The sequence below is a fragment of the Colias croceus genome, chromosome 28 (genome assembly GCF_905220415.1).
Source record: "Colias croceus chromosome 28, ilColCroc2.1".
Taxonomy (NCBI): Eukaryota; Metazoa; Arthropoda; class Insecta; order Lepidoptera; family Pieridae; genus Colias; species Colias croceus.
Genome location: NC_059564.1, coordinates 435,785 through 455,576, shown reverse-complemented (window position 1 = coordinate 455,576; position 19,792 = coordinate 435,785). Strand labels below are relative to the sequence as shown.

At 35.4% G+C, this 19,792-nt stretch overlaps 1 protein-coding gene across 1 annotated transcript in view; it reads right to left on the bottom strand.

Annotated features, from left to right (window-relative positions):
* Window positions 1-2,222: 2,222 nt before the first annotated feature.
* The window catches only part of LOC123704004 (protein FAM214A), a 44,394-nt gene continuing 26,824 nt past the window's right edge, over window positions 2,223-19,792 (bottom strand). Inside the window, exons 2-10 of the mRNA XM_045652236.1 lie at window positions 10,372-10,512; window positions 9,771-9,881; window positions 9,172-9,302; window positions 7,597-7,719; window positions 5,817-7,367; window positions 4,904-5,052; window positions 4,348-4,511; window positions 3,381-3,616; window positions 2,223-2,685 (exon numbers count right to left, since the gene is read on the bottom strand). Coding sequence (XP_045508192.1) covers window positions 2,283-2,685; window positions 3,381-3,616; window positions 4,348-4,511; window positions 4,904-5,052; window positions 5,817-7,367; window positions 7,597-7,719; window positions 9,172-9,302; window positions 9,771-9,881; window positions 10,372-10,512 — 3,009 coding nt within the window. The 3' untranslated portion in view covers window positions 2,223-2,282. The remainder of the gene's footprint in view (window positions 2,686-3,380; window positions 3,617-4,347; window positions 4,512-4,903; window positions 5,053-5,816; window positions 7,368-7,596; window positions 7,720-9,171; window positions 9,303-9,770; window positions 9,882-10,371; window positions 10,513-19,792) is intronic.

Below are 19,792 nucleotides of genomic sequence, written 5' to 3'. Positions count from 1 at the left end.
ACCAAATTAACCTTTAACCTAGGCACACATTTTTGCAAAGAATTTTAATTTTTAACACCTTCTCTCTTAAATCCAAGCTGAGACAAATCCAAAAATCTATAAATCATAATAATTCTATTCAAACCATTTTTAGCTTTACCATGAATTTTAAATCCATAGAAATGAGTAAGCATGTGTAGTTACTTTATTTTTTCATTTACTATTAGTGCTGATTTACACAGGGTCAGTAACTGACTACAAATTCGAGGCAAATCAGTGCTGACCCGAAAAAAACCCTGTGTAAACAGATTTGAAGTCAGTACAGAGGCTTGAAGTCAATGTAAACAGTTAAAGTCAGTCGCAGCGCCGAATTTCGGCGCGACTGACTTGTCTACTCACCCTGTGTAAATCAGCACTTATGTATAATCATTATCAGACCTCATTTGCAAAATGCTCATAATAAAATCTATGTAGCCAACCAACAGTTACATATAATATGTAACATGATATTTAACAAGACAATTTTAATACAAGGTTAATTTAATAAAACACAGATTATAACTACAAAAAAATTAATCAATTAAAATGTCAGAGTTTCACCCCACGAAGTTCCAATGTTCTTCATTTTATTCCTATGTTTTATAATCAATCTAGCTTACCGCCCGCGGCTTAGCCCGCTTTGTCGAAAACCTAATAAATTATATACTAAAACCTTCCTCTTGAATCACTCTATCTATTAAAAAAAAACTGCATCAAAATCCGTTGCGTAGTTTTAAAGATTTAAACATACAAAGGGACATAGGGACAGAGAAAGCGACTTTGTTTTATAGTATGTAGTGACTATCAGTTCTAACGGGGCTTTCATTCTGCATCCATAATACTTGTTTTCCATAAAAATGATAACCACACTGCTTAGACCATACGTTATATAGAATATGTAAGTATGATCTATCAAACCGTATCTACCAAATATTCTGAAAATATGAAATCGCTATTTACATAGTTTTAAATATGTTAGGTATGAATATTCTAGACCTCTCAATCATCCCCAAAATCCTGTTTATCTTTCGTTGTACTGAGACTTTTCGCTGTACTTTTAAATTATAAGAGAAAATGAGCAGTGTAATTTTATAGAAATTATGCAAATTACACTTAGATATCCTTACTAAAATTATTGTAAGTGCCAGTGTATTGTTTGTCTTTCTCCTTTTGAAAGGAAGAGATTTTATGGTAGTTATTTTGTATCTTGGAGATAATAAGGAGGCTAGAGAGTGATATAGGCTATATTGTACCGCGGTTAAATTAGAAACATCTCATTTTAATGGGAATTGGGAAGATACATTATGATGAACATTTTTAAATCAGTGCGAAATTTATAAATTCCGATAGATGGCGCTTTTCACTTTTAGTCGACAGATTGCATTTAGTTCTTAAAACTTTTGCGCTAGAATTTATAAAAAAAATACCGATAGATGGCGCTTTATAAAAATTGCCTATAGCTATATTGCATGACGTTATTAGTAATGTACTAAAATCTGTGACTAAAATATTTATTAGATATTTTTGCTGTGTTTTGTACTGAGCTCCTCCTAAGCCGTTTGAAAGTTTTAATGAAATTGTTGGCTTCAGGTGCATTTAAGCATATTTAGATTGACAATTCTAGATTAAAGATTCTATGTTCGTTCAGTATTTTTTTATTTACCTACCAGTGTAGCTAATTTTTGTCTATATTATATTATTGACTTTACGAATGGGGGTTTTCTCTATGTGATTATGTACATTTTTCCATGTTTCCATTATTTTATATGATTGATTTAGAGGTGGTATTTAAAAACTTATCGTTTTTCTTAGGGGGCACCCATTAATTACTTGAGGCGTTTTTTTTTTTATTTAATTTATAAAAAAATCGGTCCTTTGAGATAGACTAGCTGCGTCCCGCGGTTTCACTCGCACATATAAGTTTTTCCTCTTAATCCTAATATTCCTGTGGGAAAAAATAGCCTTAGCTACTCCTTATAACATCAGATACTTGTTAGTGGAAGTCCCATCGAAATCGGTACAGCCGTTTCAGATATTTTTTAATATTTATTAAATTGAGACAAAAATTGTAAAAATTACTAATTCGGTACGTATACCGTGTATGGATCTGTATGCATTTCGTATAAAGCGGTTATTTTAATATGATTTTTATTATTTGTATAGGTTTAATATGATTGGCCAAAGCAATAAATAAAACACGCAAGTATATACAAACCAAAAATATATTCTTTCATTACATACAACATACATAAACAGGCACTAAACTATCGCGGCGAATATTTCGGATTGTCTGGCGCGTACGTAAAACTTCTCAACTCGTACGCGACGCCATTTTGATTTTCATAACCGATCTCTCTATTCGAATCGAATTCTCCACAACCGCCAAAAACTCGATTCGGCGTCCTATTAGCTGATACTTCACTATGATTGGTCGGTTTTGAGTCATCTTTGCTGTGATTGGTCGGTTTTGTCTCTTCTTTGCTCTGACTGGTCGGTTTTGTCTCTTCTTGGCTGTGATTGGTCAATTTTGGATCTTCTTTACTCTGATTGGCTATCGGCCGGTAGATCGCGGAATACGCGGTCGCTGTATCCACATCTGCTTTTCGAGACACCAATATTCTTATATCCGTGTGGAGGTAAAGCTTCCCGGACTTTGACGTCATGAATCTGTAAAAAAAAGGAAATTTAATAATGTTATGAAGTTTAAAAACAAAAATCAGGCTGTGTGATACAATTTTAAATTATCACATGAAAGAATAATATCATGATACGAATGGACGGTTTGAACAAATTTAACAATAAGTGCTCCTAACTTCAGAATAAAACTTTCCCCGTTTTTTTGTACTTCACAAAATAGGGTAACAGCTTAATCACGTATCTTACTTACTGTAGCAGCTGTAGCACGTATCTAATTTACTGTAGTAGCTGTTACACGTTTCTCACTCGCTGTTGCAGTTTATACAGTTACTGTAGCAGTTGTTACACGTATTTAACTTACTGTGGCTACTGTAACAAATTTCTTTCTTACTGTAGCAACTGTAACATCAGTCTTATATGCTGTACCAACCATTCACGTGTCTCGGCGGGTCGGCAGGCCGGGGTCGGCAGGCCGGCGGGCACTCACCGCAGGTTACACGTATAACGGCGGGTCGGCAGGCCGGCGGGCACTCACCGCAGGTTACACGTATAACGGCGGGTCGGCAGGCCGGCGGGCACTCACCGCAGGTGGATCAGGTAGCGCAGCGCCTGGTGCAGCGGGCGGGCCGGGGGCGGCAGGCCGGGGGCACTCACCGCAGGTGGATCAGGTAGCGCAGCGCCTGGTGCAGCGGGCGGGCCGGGGGCGGCAGGCCGGGGGCACTCACCGCAGGTGGATCAGGTAGCGCAGCGCCTGGTGCAGCGGGCGGGCCGGGGGCGGCAGGCCGGCGGGCAGGTACAGCGTGCGCTGGCGCAGGAACGTGCGGGCTCTGGGGGGCATCGCGCTCAGGTCGTACAGCACCACGAACATCTTGACGAGCGTGCCGTGCGGGTTCAGCAGCGACACCTGCACGGTGCCCGCGCGCGGCACGCGGTACCCGCCCGCGCCCAGGTTTATGTGCCCCTGCAATGTGCCACGCGTGTTCAATTGTCTTTGGATAGGAGTTAGTTAGGAGTTATATATATATTTTTTTTAAACATACAACACATTATTGTAATATTGATACACACAAATATTATAAGGCCGGTTGCACAGCTTGACCGACCATCAGTGCGTCCGTCAGTCGCGCTTGTCATATGTATGTAAATTCATAAAACCGTTCATAGCTAGACCGACCGTACGCACGCGTATTGTCATGCGTATAGTGTCATAGTCATACACATTGCTGATGCGTATCGTCAGAACCGGCGACGCGGACGGTACGCACTGATGGTCGGTCAAGCTCTGCAACCAGCCTTATAATGTTCACACACACAAACATTCAACACGATTACAAAAATTAAATTTTAGTGTAAATAATCGATACAACACAATAATATGCAAGCTATGTACAAGACTTTAGCGTCCCTATGTTCATAAGAAAAATATTAAAGTTAATGTTCAATTAATTTGTCCAAATATGTGTAAAAATCAAAAGCGTGTACTTGATTAAAAATACAAATAAAAAATTGTTATATTTGCCCTAATAAAATGATCCCTTTTACAAAATGAGAAAAATTGTAACTTTAACATATTTTGATCGGATTTTACCTATACCTACATTACCTAACCCCTATTCCACGTCGCACTTACAACTCACTCTAACCACGGGTGTCACACACCCTGTATAACCCCCCATTTAACCCGACACTCACCATATACGGTGCATTAGTCCCGCCGGGTGCATAAAAGAACACAGTGACGGGCAGGCGGCGGTGCGGCGGGCAGAACGCACCCGACGCGCCCAGTTCTGCGGTGAAACCGTGCACGGTGGCCACGGGTTCGAGACGCCCTTTTAGAGCGGACTCTTCGAACGTGCCTGGAATATGGTGGGTGATTTATTAGTTTTTGTCATTGTTTGTGTGTGTTTTTTTTGTGAATGTTTCTTTGTGTGTATTTTCGCCGTTTTTGTCTGTGTGATTTTTGTTTATTTATTGTAATACGTATACTGTGGCTACAATAGGTTTTCTATTGTATTTCTGTTTTTTGTTTCTAGATCTGTGTTAGCGTATTTCTGTTTCTGTGTGTGTATGTTTTCGTGAATGTATTTCTGTGTGTGTATTCTACTTGTGTTTGACCAGTGTCGCAGGTGGCGCGTCCGTACTGTTGCTTACGAACGTGTATATGTGTGTGTGTATTTATGTTTTTTTATGCCTGTGTATAAGTCTTTTTTTCTTTGTAAGACTGTGTGTGTGTGTGTGTGTCACTCACCCAACAGCCCAGTGCTAGAGCCGACACGCAGTTTGCTGACGGGCGTTTTCTTCCTCCTGTGCGGTGTGTTTGTGTGCGCGGGCGCGGGGGGGGGCGAGTCGGGGGACGCGGGCGCGGGGGACGGCGGCGATATCGGGTGGAATAGAGCGCTGGAATGGGTTGTACTCAAACTTAAACTTTAACTCAAACTCAAACTCAAACTCAAACTTAAAATCTAACTCAAACTCAAAGTTAAACTCATACTCAAACTTAAACTCGAACATCAAAATTTTTTTTGCTCGTGTAAACTGTGAAGTTTTTACAAAGTAAAACTCTAAATCACACTCAAAATTAAACTCAAACTCAAAAAGGTTTTCATTCGTGTAAATTTGACAATTTATTGAAAACTAGCAGTCCACACCGGTTTCGCCCGAGATACATGTAATGATGTATACTTTTTCTCTTGTTATAAAAAAATTGTTGTTCAATTGTTATAAAAAAAGAATAAACGAAATCTGTTCAGCCGTTCTCGAGATTTGCGTTTACCAACACATTTGGCGATTCATTTTAACTATAAAATGTCATAGTAAAACTCAAAATTTGACACACGCAATCGAACAAAAAAATGATTTAAAAAATATTGAAAAAAAATGCATTTTTCCCAACCTTAACTTAAAATAAATTGTTAATTACATTTTAAATATTTACATTACTAGAAAATATAAAAATTTCACAAAACCTAATCCGTAATCTTAGTCTATTCAAACTAGTCAAATTACTATAAATTCAATAATAAGCAATACATAACTTCCCAGTGGAGTGCTTATAAGCGACGCGTCTGCTCGTTTGCTCTCCTATACCGTAAAAAGGCCTAAAAACTACGGTTATACCTTTACCAGCACTTAACACAAACAAACAAACAAAAAACACCAACCTCTTAATCCCAGACACACCATTAATGGAGTCGTCAAAGTCAAAGCAATTATTGCCTCGTCTCAACGGGGCCGGACTCGAAGTCAACGGCAGACCAGTCTTCGTGTGGAACACCATGGACGCTGCGGAGTCGAACCTCCATCTGAACCTGTCCATCTCACTCGGAGACGGTATCTGATCCTTGCGAACTTCAGACTTATCTTCCTTTAGCGCTTGATCGTTCCGCACCTCAGGAAATTTTTCCTCGTCTTTTGGTGAATCGAGATCACAATCTATAGATCCATAGTCACATTTCTCATATAAAACATAGTCCTCGTTTATAGAGTATGTCTTCTGCCGTTTTGGCTCCGGTTTCTGTAGTACAGAATCATCGACCCGCAGTTTCAACTCTTGTATGTCATTATTCTGCCTATCACTGACTATCTTCTCAATCCTGTCGTTAATGGGAAATAATCGTCGCAATTTCGGCCGCTTCACCACATCGCACTTATCACTACCTAAACTTATATCACACTGTGTATTATCACTATCACTACTTATATCACATTTTAGCTTTTTCAACGACCGCTCGTCATCGCTTCGCTTTCGCCTCGCTCTGTTCTCTGCCAAGTTGTAGCTGCCTTCCGATCTGACCATACCCGTTTTGATAGTATCAAAACAGGTAGAGCATTTCATGAGCATTTTATTACCACATATACAGGATATATCGTCTGTTTGCGTCCCAACTGTGTTAGTCTTTTTGAATTCAGGCGGTTGTATATTTATAGATTCTATAAACGGAGATTTGCTCTCTATCCTACTAGCGGGGAGAGTTAGATATGTCTGGTTTCTATAGCAACCGATAGCTCTGAATCTGTCAAATCTAGCCGCTTGTAATATCGGTATGGACGTATGCGTTTCTTTCTTTATTTCCCCATCAGACGATGTACTATCGCAGAGCCGTTTAATTTTGCACTCTTTCCGCAACCGACGTTTGTATTTAGCTATCTCTTTTATCCGCCTCTCGTCTAGTTTTTTGGGCGTTTTCTTTTCATCGGACTCATCGTCACAACTGCACTTGTGTTTTCCACTTTCACTGCAGGGAGTTAGCATTCTGTCGTCCAGAATTTTCTTATCACAGCTCGAGTATAGATATTCCGTGGAGCCAGGGTTGGATATAATGGACAGTCTCCGGCTGGTGTTGCCAACATTGGAATTGATTGCATCGCTTGGGTATTTCCTGCCAATACTGAGATCATTGAGCTTCCCGATGATTTCCTCGTGTATATTCTGTGGAATTTCCTTGCTGGTTCTTCTTTTACAGAAACATTTAACGTGTGGTATGTCATCTAGTCTTGGGAGGCTGTTAAGGACCACTTTGAGGTAGATATTATTGCCGATATTGGCTAAGGGGAAGGTGTGGTCGGTGGGGGGGCGCGGGAATTCGGCCATGTTGTACTCGGCGGCCATTTTGATGGAGTAGACGATGTTCAGCTTGCATTCTTCTAGGTCGGTGACGTCACAGTTAGCTTCTATCTTCTTTATGTTGCACGTCTCCCGGCTGAGTTTCCTTCTGTAAATGATAAAAGGCAATAATTAGTACTTAATTGATGCAAACATGATTGACTTTATTAGCAAAGGCGGTAAGAAATGAGAAACATTTTTTTTAAAGATACCTTATTTGATAAATGAACAATCATCATTAAAATAATTATACAGATAATATAAACTAATGTACACTGTATAAAAAAAATATTCATGTCAGTTTAGAACCAAATAAAAATATATCTGTCCATCTATACCTCCGCTCTGGCTGGGCCCGTTTCAATGTGGCTCTCCAAGCTGATAGCTGGGAGAAATGCAGCTGCGAGCGGATAGCATTCATCAACCATAGAGGCGAAATGGCCGGCGGGCTGTCGGTGTTCCTGGAAAATTTGAAAAAATGGATATTAATACAAAACAATACAGTTGATATATTTGGTATTATTTCATACTAGCGGTCCGCCCCGGCTTCGCCCGTGGTACATATTTCGCAATAAAAGGTAGCCTATGTTCTTTCTCAGGGTCAAGATTGTCTGTGCCAAATTTCATCAAAATCGGTCCAGTAGTTTATGCTTGAAAACCATACATACATAATTACAAACCTTTCCTCTTATAATATTAGTATAGACATAAACGAGTACACCTGAAAAAAACAAATCTTTAAACACCTTTACACATACATACTGTATATCTACTCACACATACACACATAATATACATTAGTAGTAAATTTTATTAAAATTCATAGAATTATACGCATAAATTATTGTGTAGACAATTTATTTCATGATCACTACATAGTATAAATAAAACACTTCCCGTTGTTTGTCTGTCTCTATGTATGCTTAAATCTTAAAACTACGCAATGAATTTGATGCGGTTTTGTCAAATAAATAGATTGGTTCTCGAGGAAAGTTTTAGTATTTAATTTGTTAAGTTTTAGGTATAGTTCAAATCATTTTTATATAGTTTAGTTAGTTTTATATAAACTACTAGCTGTTTCACCCGCATTGCTCCGCTCCTGTTGGTCGTAGCGTGATGATACATAGCCTATAGCCTTCCACGATAAATGGGCTATCTAACAGCGAAAGAATTTTTCAAATCGGACCAGTAGTTCCCGAGATTAGCGCGTTCAAATAAACAAACTCTACAGCTTTATATTATTAGTATAGATATAAATAAATTATATAATTATTCTAGAAATATATATCATTACATAAGTAGGTAATTAAGAAACTATGTTAATTACCATTTGATTTATTAAACACAATAATATATAATTGATGATCTTTAGTAGTAGTTAGAATAAAATACATTTGAAAAACAGGAAAATATTAGTTGTATATTTCAGTCCGTTTGTATGTTTGTAATAACTCAAAAACCTCTTGAATTATCGACCAGTTTGAACGCGCTAATCTCAGGAACTACTGGTCCGTTTTGAAAAATTCTTTCGGTGTTAGATAGCCCATTTATCGAGGAAGGCTATATAATATAACTTTCCTCCTTTTTATTACGTATATTATTTGATAAATATTTATTATCTTTAAATTATAACATGTAATTAATAATAATGTATCGTGTAAAGTGTGCTTTTCTTATATTGTCTTATGTGTATTGCATTGTATTGTAATGTATTGTATTGTATAACATTGTATTGTGCAGTAGCCTAATATCCTTATTAATTGGGACCAGAGTCGTAATTATACTTTTTACAACAATATAACGAATAGATTTTTAATACTATAGTACTGTATCGTATTACACTGTATTGTATTGCACTGTATTGTATTGCACTGTATTGTATTGCATTATACTATATTGTATTGAACACTCACTTGCTAACAGCGTTCATGGTCCACCGTTCGAGCAGCAACCCGCGTGTAGAGTGCAACTTGTCGTACGCGGCGGTTTCTTCCAGCCGACACATGGACATGTAGCAGTCTTGGCAGGAGGGCGCTAGGAGCACCTGAAATTTGTGGGTTTTAGGTTATGTATTTTATCAATAAAGAATTTTATATCGCTCTTTAAAAAGTCTAATTAAATAACCCATTGAGCCCCAAGCGGCCCGATCGGTCCTAGACACAATAGATTTTCTATTGTGTTTGTGGTTCCGGGGCCTGAGTTAATAAATAAATGTTTATCTTATGCAAGGCAGTAAGAAGAACACATCATCATCATCATCATCATCATCGTGAAAACAGTTAAATAAGAATTCGAAATTTCTTATTCATAGCAAAAATATTTATTTGAACAAAAAACTGACATTATTTTTTGTACGTCTCAATTAATTATTATTCACAATTCAAGGACATATCCCATATAAGATTAGGCCATAATCCAGAACCCTGGATCAATACTAAGGCTGATGCCATCAAACTTGAAGAATACAGGAGAAAAAAAACGTACAAAAAAATAAGTAGTGAAAAGTACACACCTCAATACAAATAGGCATCTGCTCATTCCACAAGGATTGTACGTGGTTGTCGAGTGCCGCTTCGATGCCCGGCCGGGGCTCCTCCGAGTCGTATTTCGGTTGGGTTATTATCTGAAATTGTTAACAAAATGTTTTAAAAATCAATACAAATATATATATATATATATTTATTTGTTCTATGAAGTGCTTCTCTGATTTCTTCTAAGTTATCTTTGGTTATGGTAACCCAAATGTGAAGTTATCATGTTACAGATTCTTGGGTGGCTGAATTATTAGATATATGAACTTCTGTCTGCTTAAACTAAACCTAAACTGATGACAGACTGACTGACAACCGACCTGTTTGCTGGTGGACGACACCTTCTGCCAAACAATGGTGAACTACTGGTCTCCTAAACTGCTGAACTGCTATAATAATGGTCAGTCTGCATCTGTAGCTTCTGCCTGCATCTCCTGTACTAGATTTCTAAACTGCTTAACAGCTGGTCTAGCAACTGGACCGCTGAACTGGTCAACTAAGGTATCATTATCACATCAATCTTCTCAACTGCTAGATTCAAATTCAAATTTAAAATCAAATCATAGATAAGTGATAACCAACCTGTTTGCTGGTGGACGGCAGCTTGTGCCTGTGCGGCTGTGCAGCACGCGCGGGGCTGCTGCTGCGCGAGCGCACTATCAGCCGCCCGAGCTGCTGCAGCAGCGCCGGCCCGCCGGCGGGCGCTGCTTCGTTACTGTGCATCTGGAATTTACAATAAATAAAGATATATTTTTTTGTCTCCTAGTCGCTCGCCTACGAAATATGGTCGGTCTAGCTATGAACGGTTTTACGAACGTATGGTCGGTCTAGCTATGAACGGTTTTACGAATTTCCATACATATATGACAGTCGCGACTGACGTACGCACTGATGGTCGGTCAAGCTCAAGGTCAAGCTCTGCAACCGGCCTAAATTGTAAGCCACACGAGTGAGTTTCAATATATAGGATAATATTTATTTTTATCAAGCTTACCTAGATAATAATTTAATCAGTTTTCCTGCTTTCCGAACCAATAGTTAATTTTAAATTTTAATCTATTTATTTCGACTGATCAAAAGGACTTATTCTTATCTTCTTCTCTAGTTGAATAAATACTTTTAAAAGTTTAAGTTCGAATTTAATCATGCCTTGATGATGATAATACAATTAAATACACCACAATTAGATGATCATAGTAAATTAGTGTTAACAATATTGTTCTTGTTTCGAATCGAAAAATTCCTATCATTATTTGTTAATCACGTAAACTTAATTGTTCTATTTTGTAGTGCTTTATATTAAATAATTATAATCTTTGTTCTCTGTAGTAATTTTTTTTTTTTTTTGAGAGACTGAATCTTTCCTTTTTATTTATGTAAGTTATAATTGAGAGAAAGGTCTTCATTCAATTTAGCATTACACTGTATATTTTATTGTTTTCTGCGTTAAAAATTAAGGTAGCTTAAGAAAAAAATAGATTCTCAAATCTTCGGGACTACATACCTACGTTATATGGAAAAAAATAACTGCGTTAAAAACAACCGACTTCAAAAACGGAAAAGTAAGAAATAAAAAAGATTTGATATTATTAATTACTACATATTATTTTTATGTGCTATTTACTAAAAAGGTTTGATGTCGGTGCATGGGCTTAATACCTCTACTAAGTGCTTAGTGTTTGGCACCGACTTCAAACCTATTTAATAAATAGCACATAAAAATAATATTATGTAGTAATTAATAATATCAAATCTTTTTTATTTCTTACTTTTCCGTTTTTGAAGTCGGTTGTTTTTAACGCAGTTATTTTTATTTAATACTTTTTAGTGTATTTTTCAACACGAATCAAACGAGCCCAAACTCGATAAAGTTGAGTCAATATATTACTGAGTTCCTATGGCCACCTTCCGATTCCATCATCAGATCAGCTCCATGTCATGATAATGTTTCATCGCTATCCAATTTACATTCGTATACAAAATTTCAGCTCAATCGGTTACCGGGAAGTGAATCAAAGTTACTTGCTACATTCCAATTAAGTCATCGAGTACAGACAAAAATGCTCATAAAATAAAAACTACTGGGCCTAGCCGAATAAAATTTTTATGGGACCAATTCGACACCATCCTGCATCGAACAAAAAAAGAATCACGTAAATCGGTTCAGAAACCTCGGAGTAATCGGTGTACATACATAAAAAAAAAAAAAAAAAAAAAAAAATATACCGGCCGAATTGATAACCTCCTCCTTTTTTTTGAAGTCGGTTAAAAATAATACCATGAGAGTTGTTATTATTGACATGAAAATTATCTTTTGCTTAAATAAAAACATACTGAGTAAAAATTTAGAGCTAGCGCGCAAGAGCAACTTTTGTCTCCGCAACTATTTTGTCTCTCCCATCAACTCTATGGGTTAGTAAGGAAGTGCGCGCACGTAGCGACGCAACTCCCCATAGAGTTGATGGGAGAGACCAAAGGAGAGACTAAATAGTTGCGGAGACAAGCTGCTCTTGCGCGCTAGCTCATATTATGTTAATGGAAAACTTTGGTTATCACCATGTTATCACATCTATGATCTATGTCATTTAAAAAAAAAAAAATTTGATACCAACATTGAATGAAGAATCAACAAGCCACTTTAAAAAAAAACAAAGGATTTATAAATCGATTCAGATATCAATTAAAATATTTATTTTTGAATCTAGTCCATTAAAAACTAAATAACTGTGATCTATAAAATAGTAATTAGTATCTATTAATATAAGCAATTACAAAAATCCTTGAAACAAAATCTAGTTTGCAACATGTAATTTTGAAATTAGAGCCTATAATAATAGACTACGAAAATATTCAAAACAATAGATTATAGACTATGAACCATAAACACTGCCACAGATTAAATTCCCGCCTTTACGAATTCGGCCCAATTCGGTAGGCCCTGTTGCTAACGTCCTACTTCTAAAAATAGAACGTACATTTCAAATTCAGCGCTGCAGCGACCTACTTCCGCGGCCCTTCTAAACGGTACTGTTTTTCAAGCGCTTGAAAGTAGAGCGGCCTGTAGCGCTCAGCGGTTCGAGCGCTTCATAGTTCACAGTATAACTAGACGGTGGTGCGCTTGAAGCGATTGGAGATTTTCCAAGGGGTTGCATTGGATGTGTGTCAAGGGCGCTGCAAGCCACACCCCGGCACTGACATAGCCGCGTTCTAGATAAGAACAAAGAGGTTACGTAAATGTCTTTGTTTTTTACTATGTATTAGAAAAAGTTATATTTTTGGCGGGAAGTAGCGAAAAATCATGAAACGAACCATGTTTGCATACCTATATTTTTCACTAAAGCGTTAATTTTACATTAAATATTGCAAAGTATTGCATATAAGACAATGAATGAATGTTTAGTAAATATCTATGTCATGTTTATTTATGAATAAATTTCCCGCTATTATTAAACTATACTTAATAGTTAATATTATGTATTATGTAAGTCTTAGATGTAAGTTGTATGTAACCTATTGTAACCTGACTGAATTAAAAAAAAGGATCTTTTTATTATTAATATTATCTCAATGCTTTTTATGCTAATTTTGATTGTATAGTTATTAGTTAAAAGACAAAATACAGGTATTTATTTCTAAATTTATAAAACATCATCACAATCATCCCTTTTCATCAGAATTAATTTTACTTACTTACTCTACATAAACATAAACTACTAATTTGTGGTAAAACTACGATTTTTTTTTATTTAACAAAAAAAGGCTCTTCATAATATCTGAATCTATATCTATATATATAAAACTCAAAGGTGACTGATATAGTGATCTATCAACGCACAGCCCAAACCACTGGACGTATCGGGCTGAAATTTGGCATGCAGGTAGATGTTAGGACGTAGGCATCCGCTAAGAAAGGATTTCCCGAAATTCTTGCGGGAACGGGGAAAAACGGGGATGCACGTACAAAGTCGTGGGCGGAAGCTAGTTACTTATATTTAGCTATCAGATGGTTTCAGGGCCGGATCTACCCATGGGCTTTATGGGCTGCAGCCCAGGGCCCCGAGGGTAAAAGGGCCCATACCCCGATAAAAAAATAGGCGATAATTAAAAAAAAAATCTGTAAAGTTTTCGAAAAAAAAATGATGAAAAGTCGCATACCTGCTTCAATAACTTTTGCTAACATGTAAAAGGATGTTTGGATGTTGATTTTCAACTTATAGAAATTAAATCTTATTTATTGAAACTATTTGGTTATTTAATATATATGCCGTGGCCATATCGTAGATTTGCTCATTTCATGAAATGGTTAATTATTGTCTATTGGCCACATCATGATATGGTTTGAGCAGATCAATGTTAAGAAATCGTTTCTCGATATGGGCAACTAAACGCGCGGTTTTTTCACGAAATGATCAAAACTATTTGATCATATCGTAAAGTAGTTACATTAATCATTGGTAGAGGCGCTGAAAGCGCTGTGTTTTTGTGTGGAGATGGCGGCCAGTGGTGAAAATTTTATTATTCACAGTTAACAACTTCATAATTCGTTTAATAGCAAAGAATTTACGACGAAGAGATTCGAGTACTATGGAAACTGTGGATATCTTACATTAAAAAAAAATGCGTCTAAAATCCTATAATTATACATATTTATTTATCCCAGTATATTATTGTAATTGTATCTTTTCTAAAAAGCGATTCGCTTCTGGCACTCGCCGGCCGCTGCCACGGCACGCTCGCTTTGCTCGCTCGTCTAGTGCGTTGTTTTAACAAAATCTAACCTAACCTAACCTAACTATTTCCAATTACAAAAACGATTCGCTTCTGGCACTCGCCGGCTGCCGCCGCGGCACTAACTTGAAAGACAATAAACCAGTTTAATATATACTGAATAATATTATTAAATATTCTTTTAATATTTTATGGACTCCCTATATTTTATACGATCTGGCCAAATGTGGATGACAAAATCGTGAAACGTTGACGATTCATCGATTTGGTCAAACTATGTAAGCCACCTCATGAAATGCGACCATTTCGTGAAATGATCAATCATTTCATGAAATGAGCAAAACTACGATATGGCCACGACATATACATAATAATAACTAGCTGCGCCCCGCGATTTCACCCACGTGGATCCAATCCTGTTTGTCTTAGCGTGATGATGATGATGATGATGGCTATCTAACACCGAAAGAATTTTTTAAATCGGACCAGTAGTTCCTGAGGTTAGCGCGTTCAAACAAACATACAGACTCTTCAGCTTTATAATATTAACAATAATATACTAGCTGTGCCCCGTGGTTTTACCAGCAGTGCTCCTGTTGGTCTTAGCGTATATTATAAAGAAATACAAGGAGAAAAACAGAGCATTTTCAAATTGCCATTTTACAAAAAAAAAATGAAAAATGGTCAATCACTGGAAAGATCTTGGCTTACATATTCAACCAGCGTTGGCGCTGTTTTTTGTTAACTATGAAAACGTTTTTCTACAACCTCTTCTCAATATACCTACGTGTGGATTTTCTGATTGGAAACACATAGGAACTTGTTTAGAAAGCCACGAAAATTCTAATGAACATAAGAAATCAATGTTAATGTGGTAAACACGAAAAGAAAACAAGTTTGTTTTTAGCAAGTAGCTTGAGGAGCAAATAAAAAAAGAAGCAAAATATTATCACAATATTCTAAAACGGGTAATTGCAGTGGTATAATTTTTGAGTATACGGGGCTTAGCATTTAGAGGTTCCGAGGAAGTATTTGGTTCTCCACATAATGGTAACTTTATGGGGTCTCTTGAGCTATTGGCAGAGTTCGATCCCTTCATTTTCAACATATTGAACAACTGGAGCTGCGACCAAAAAAATAATATCGTATTTATCTAAAACCATTATCAGGAAATTATTGACGTTATGGGTCGCCAGCTACTTAAAAAAATAATAAGTGAAATAAAAAACGATGATACAAAATACTATTCAATTGTAATGGATTCTACTCCAGATTTGTCTCATAACGACCAACTCGCTAGCTCGATTCAGTGATAATGAGATTGAGAAAGTCAATTTCCGAAAAGAGGCACGAAATTTATTCATTAAAATGGCGAAATCCGAGACTGCAATTTTGATTATTTTTTGGGAAGAAGTTTTGGAGAGATTTCATTTAGTTAATAAAAAAATACAAAGCCCTGAATTAGACATTTGTGAGGGCAACAAGTTAATTGTGTCCTTAAAAGACTTTGTGAACAACAAACGTCACCAATCAGATCAGAAGCTAAGGAATACGAAGAGAAAGCTAAAAAATTAAGTACTTGTATGGCATAATAATGAAATAAACAAGAGACGCATTACTCCAAAATTTTAAGATAAGTTTACATGTGAATTCGCAGTATACGGAAAAGAGCCAAGTCTATCAGATATAAAGCAAAAAATTCAAATTTTTAATGGATTTGTAAGACAAAAACATCGTAAAAATAGATTTGGAAAGTGCATGTCACATTATTGATCACTATCTGATGACGTAGACGAGCATTTAGTAAATGAGTGCATTCAATAAAAATCACACCATTTTAAAGATTTTTTTAAATCACTAGCTGTGAAGCAGAACGCTCCTTCTCCAAGATGTCATATGTAGAAAATAAATATAGGACAACAATGGCGAATGATCGGCTTAATAATTTATCACTTCTTTCCATAAATTGTGATCTAACAAAAGACTTGCAATGTGATGACCAAAAAAAAGAATTTGCAGCACAAAAATGGAGAAAGGTTGATTTCTGATTTACTTAGTTAAATTATTATTTAAATAACTATCTTATACATAATCTGTCAGATTCTTTTACTAATCCATATTTACTAATATTATAAATGCGAATGTAACTCTGTCTGTCTGCCTGTTACTCAATCACGCCTTAACTACTGAACCAATTTGCATGAAATTTGGTATAGAGATATTTTGATACCCGAGAAAGGACATAGGCTACTTTTTACCCCGGGAAATAGGATAGGTTTTATCCCGGAAATCCCACGGGAACGGGAACTATGCGGGTGTATCTTTGACTGCGTGGGCGAAGCTGCGGGTGGAAAGCTAGTTTATAATAAATTAATAACATTATTTTATTATTTTTTTACTATCTCTTTATTGTGTATAAAAAAATTTGTGTCACTTTGTTTGTCTGCGATATACTCCTGAACTAATGAAACGATTTAAAATAAAATTTGATTATGTTAAAATAACAAAATTGCGAAAGTAAGTATGAAACTAATATGAACATTCCCAATAAAAAGGCCCCTGGGTAGTTTCAGCCCAGGGCCCCAAGAGTTCACGGTCCGGCCCTGGATGGTTTATTAACAATTTAAATATGAAATATTTTTAAACCGACAAAAGACCTGTTTCAATTAAAAATAACTATTGTATATCTTACTACTAACTAATCTATCTAATAACATACTTTATATTTTGGAGATATTACTTAAGAGCAAATAAATTATAAAACGTAATCATAAATTATAATGCTCATAGACTACAACTGTAAAAACTAAATAAATAAATAAAATAAATAAATAAATAAGTAAATAAAAACATGTTTTGTAATACATACGGTCTAGGTACAAAAATTGTCTACGGAAAAAAACGTAACTTATGTGTTATTATTTTTGTGTTCGTAATATTACTCTCAACTCTCATATAGATAGAAATATAATAAAGGTAAGATAATTTTTATAATGAGAATGATTTGCGTGAAAGAGTAACAAACACACACACACACACACACATCCTCACAAACATTCGCATAATTATAATATTAGTAGGATAGTCTTCTTCCATAAATAGACTGCCAGTAAAATAGATTTTCAAATCGGACCCGTTTTTTTTTGAGATTAGCGCGTTCAAACAAACAAACTCTCCAGCTTTAGAATATTAGTATACTTAGATTAATTAGTTATAGACAAAACGCGAAGGTAGTTACTGAAATAATAAAAATACCTAGTTTAAAAAAATCGCGCTTAAACTCACGATGAGATAAAATCAAACATCCAGATTACAGATATTTATTTTAAGTATAGGTAAGAAATGTGCAAAAATTTATCAACATTGATTTAGCCGTTACTACCTGATGATACTTAATAATTATTCTTTGTTATCTACGAATTTGCACATTTTATATTGTTAGGATTTCATATTATTACATAATAACTGAAAGTGACCTAAAAACACTGATTACGGCTTATCTTTATATGCAACTTTTATCTATAGGTAAGTACTATAATATATTATTATGTACATAGTTAATCAATTTATTATTTCTTAACACTAAAGTACACCAATAGTATAAAAATTACACAATTTAAAACAAACAATGTTTTTTAATTGTTAGACTAGCAAAAAACAAACAATGTTTTTTAATTGTTAAACTAGCAACACCACACGTTTTTTCTCGAATAACAACTTAAAATTTTAAATAGCTTCAGAAATGAATTTATAATGATAATCCATGTTTAAAAAACTAAGATAATGTTAAAATACATACTACCTACTATACAGAAAATTCTTTGTGAGTATAATAATGATAATATTTAATAATTTGTTTGTAAATATAGGTACGTAACATTATAATTTGTGAAACGACAAATATTTGTTTACTAGCTGCTCCGCGCGGTTTCACCCCCGTGGCTCCCGTCCCGTTCGTCGTAGCGTGATGATATATAGCCTATAGCCTTCCTCGATAAATGAGCTATCTAACACCGAAAGAATTTTTCAAATCGGACCAGTAGTCCCCGAGATTAGCGCGTTCAAACAAACAAACAAACTCTTCAGCTTTATAATATTAGTATAGATTATTCGATATTATCTTTAGTAAAAAAACTAAATCTTTTATGTATTCGAAATAAATATAATTTTATATAATCTTAAAATAACACACAAATCAAGCGGCCGTAAATCCAAATGTATTCCACAAACGTGGCAACACTATAACGCGGAAGAAGAATCTAAATATATAATTGCACGATGTTGACAAACATCTATATCGCTGTCCTTGCCACACGTATACTATATTGTATACGCTGTCTCGCTCTCGTCCGAAGTGGCCTAGATGAGACGTTCAATTTTCAAACAATGTTCGCGCAAATTTTTATCTAATCTCCTTGTTTTCATAATATCCTAGTAACATGTGGATAACATAGTGCAAAAATTTAAGAGGTGAACTTTTTGTTAAACGCTTGTTTCTACGTATTAAAAATATAATTTATGTTTTATTTATGAGCTGTTCTTGTCGGTGGGCGTAGCACAAACTACGTATTAAAATTTAAACCTAAGACCCTTGTCCTTTGAAGTTTGAACCCTAATATGAAAAATCAGGTAACAGCTGACTGATGTTATCTATCTACATCTACACTAATATCATAAAGAGGAAAACTTTGTTTGTTTGATTGTAGGTAATTAATAGGCTCATAAACAACTGGACCGATTTTGATGAAATTTGGCACAGACAATCTTTAGACCCTGATAAAGAAAAATGAAAATAGGCTACCTTTTATTGCGAAATATGTACCACGGGCGAAGCCGGACCGCTAGTTTCAAAATAAAAAAATACATATAGGTAAGTCTATATACAGGTAAAAACGCATTACAAACCGAGGAAAAAATTTAGGTCGTAATATTAAAAAAAAACTTTTCCTAGATATTTGATAAAAACAATGAAGGATAACAAAACTAACAATATACATAAATGATAAGCATACTAATTAAAAAAAAAATCAAAACAAAACAATTTTATTTAAGTGTAAACGAACTCTATTTCCAATAAAATAGAGTTCAATGTACAATAACTAAATCGATAAATGTGTTTTTTATACAGTTTTGTTAACCGTTGTGCCGTTACCAACTTTCCTTCCATTTATATTGAGCTAAATAAATAACTTATTTTACATATTATTAAGTATTTATAGTTATAAAATTATTCTTCTTCTTTCTTAATTTTTTTAAACCATAATAATACTGAAAA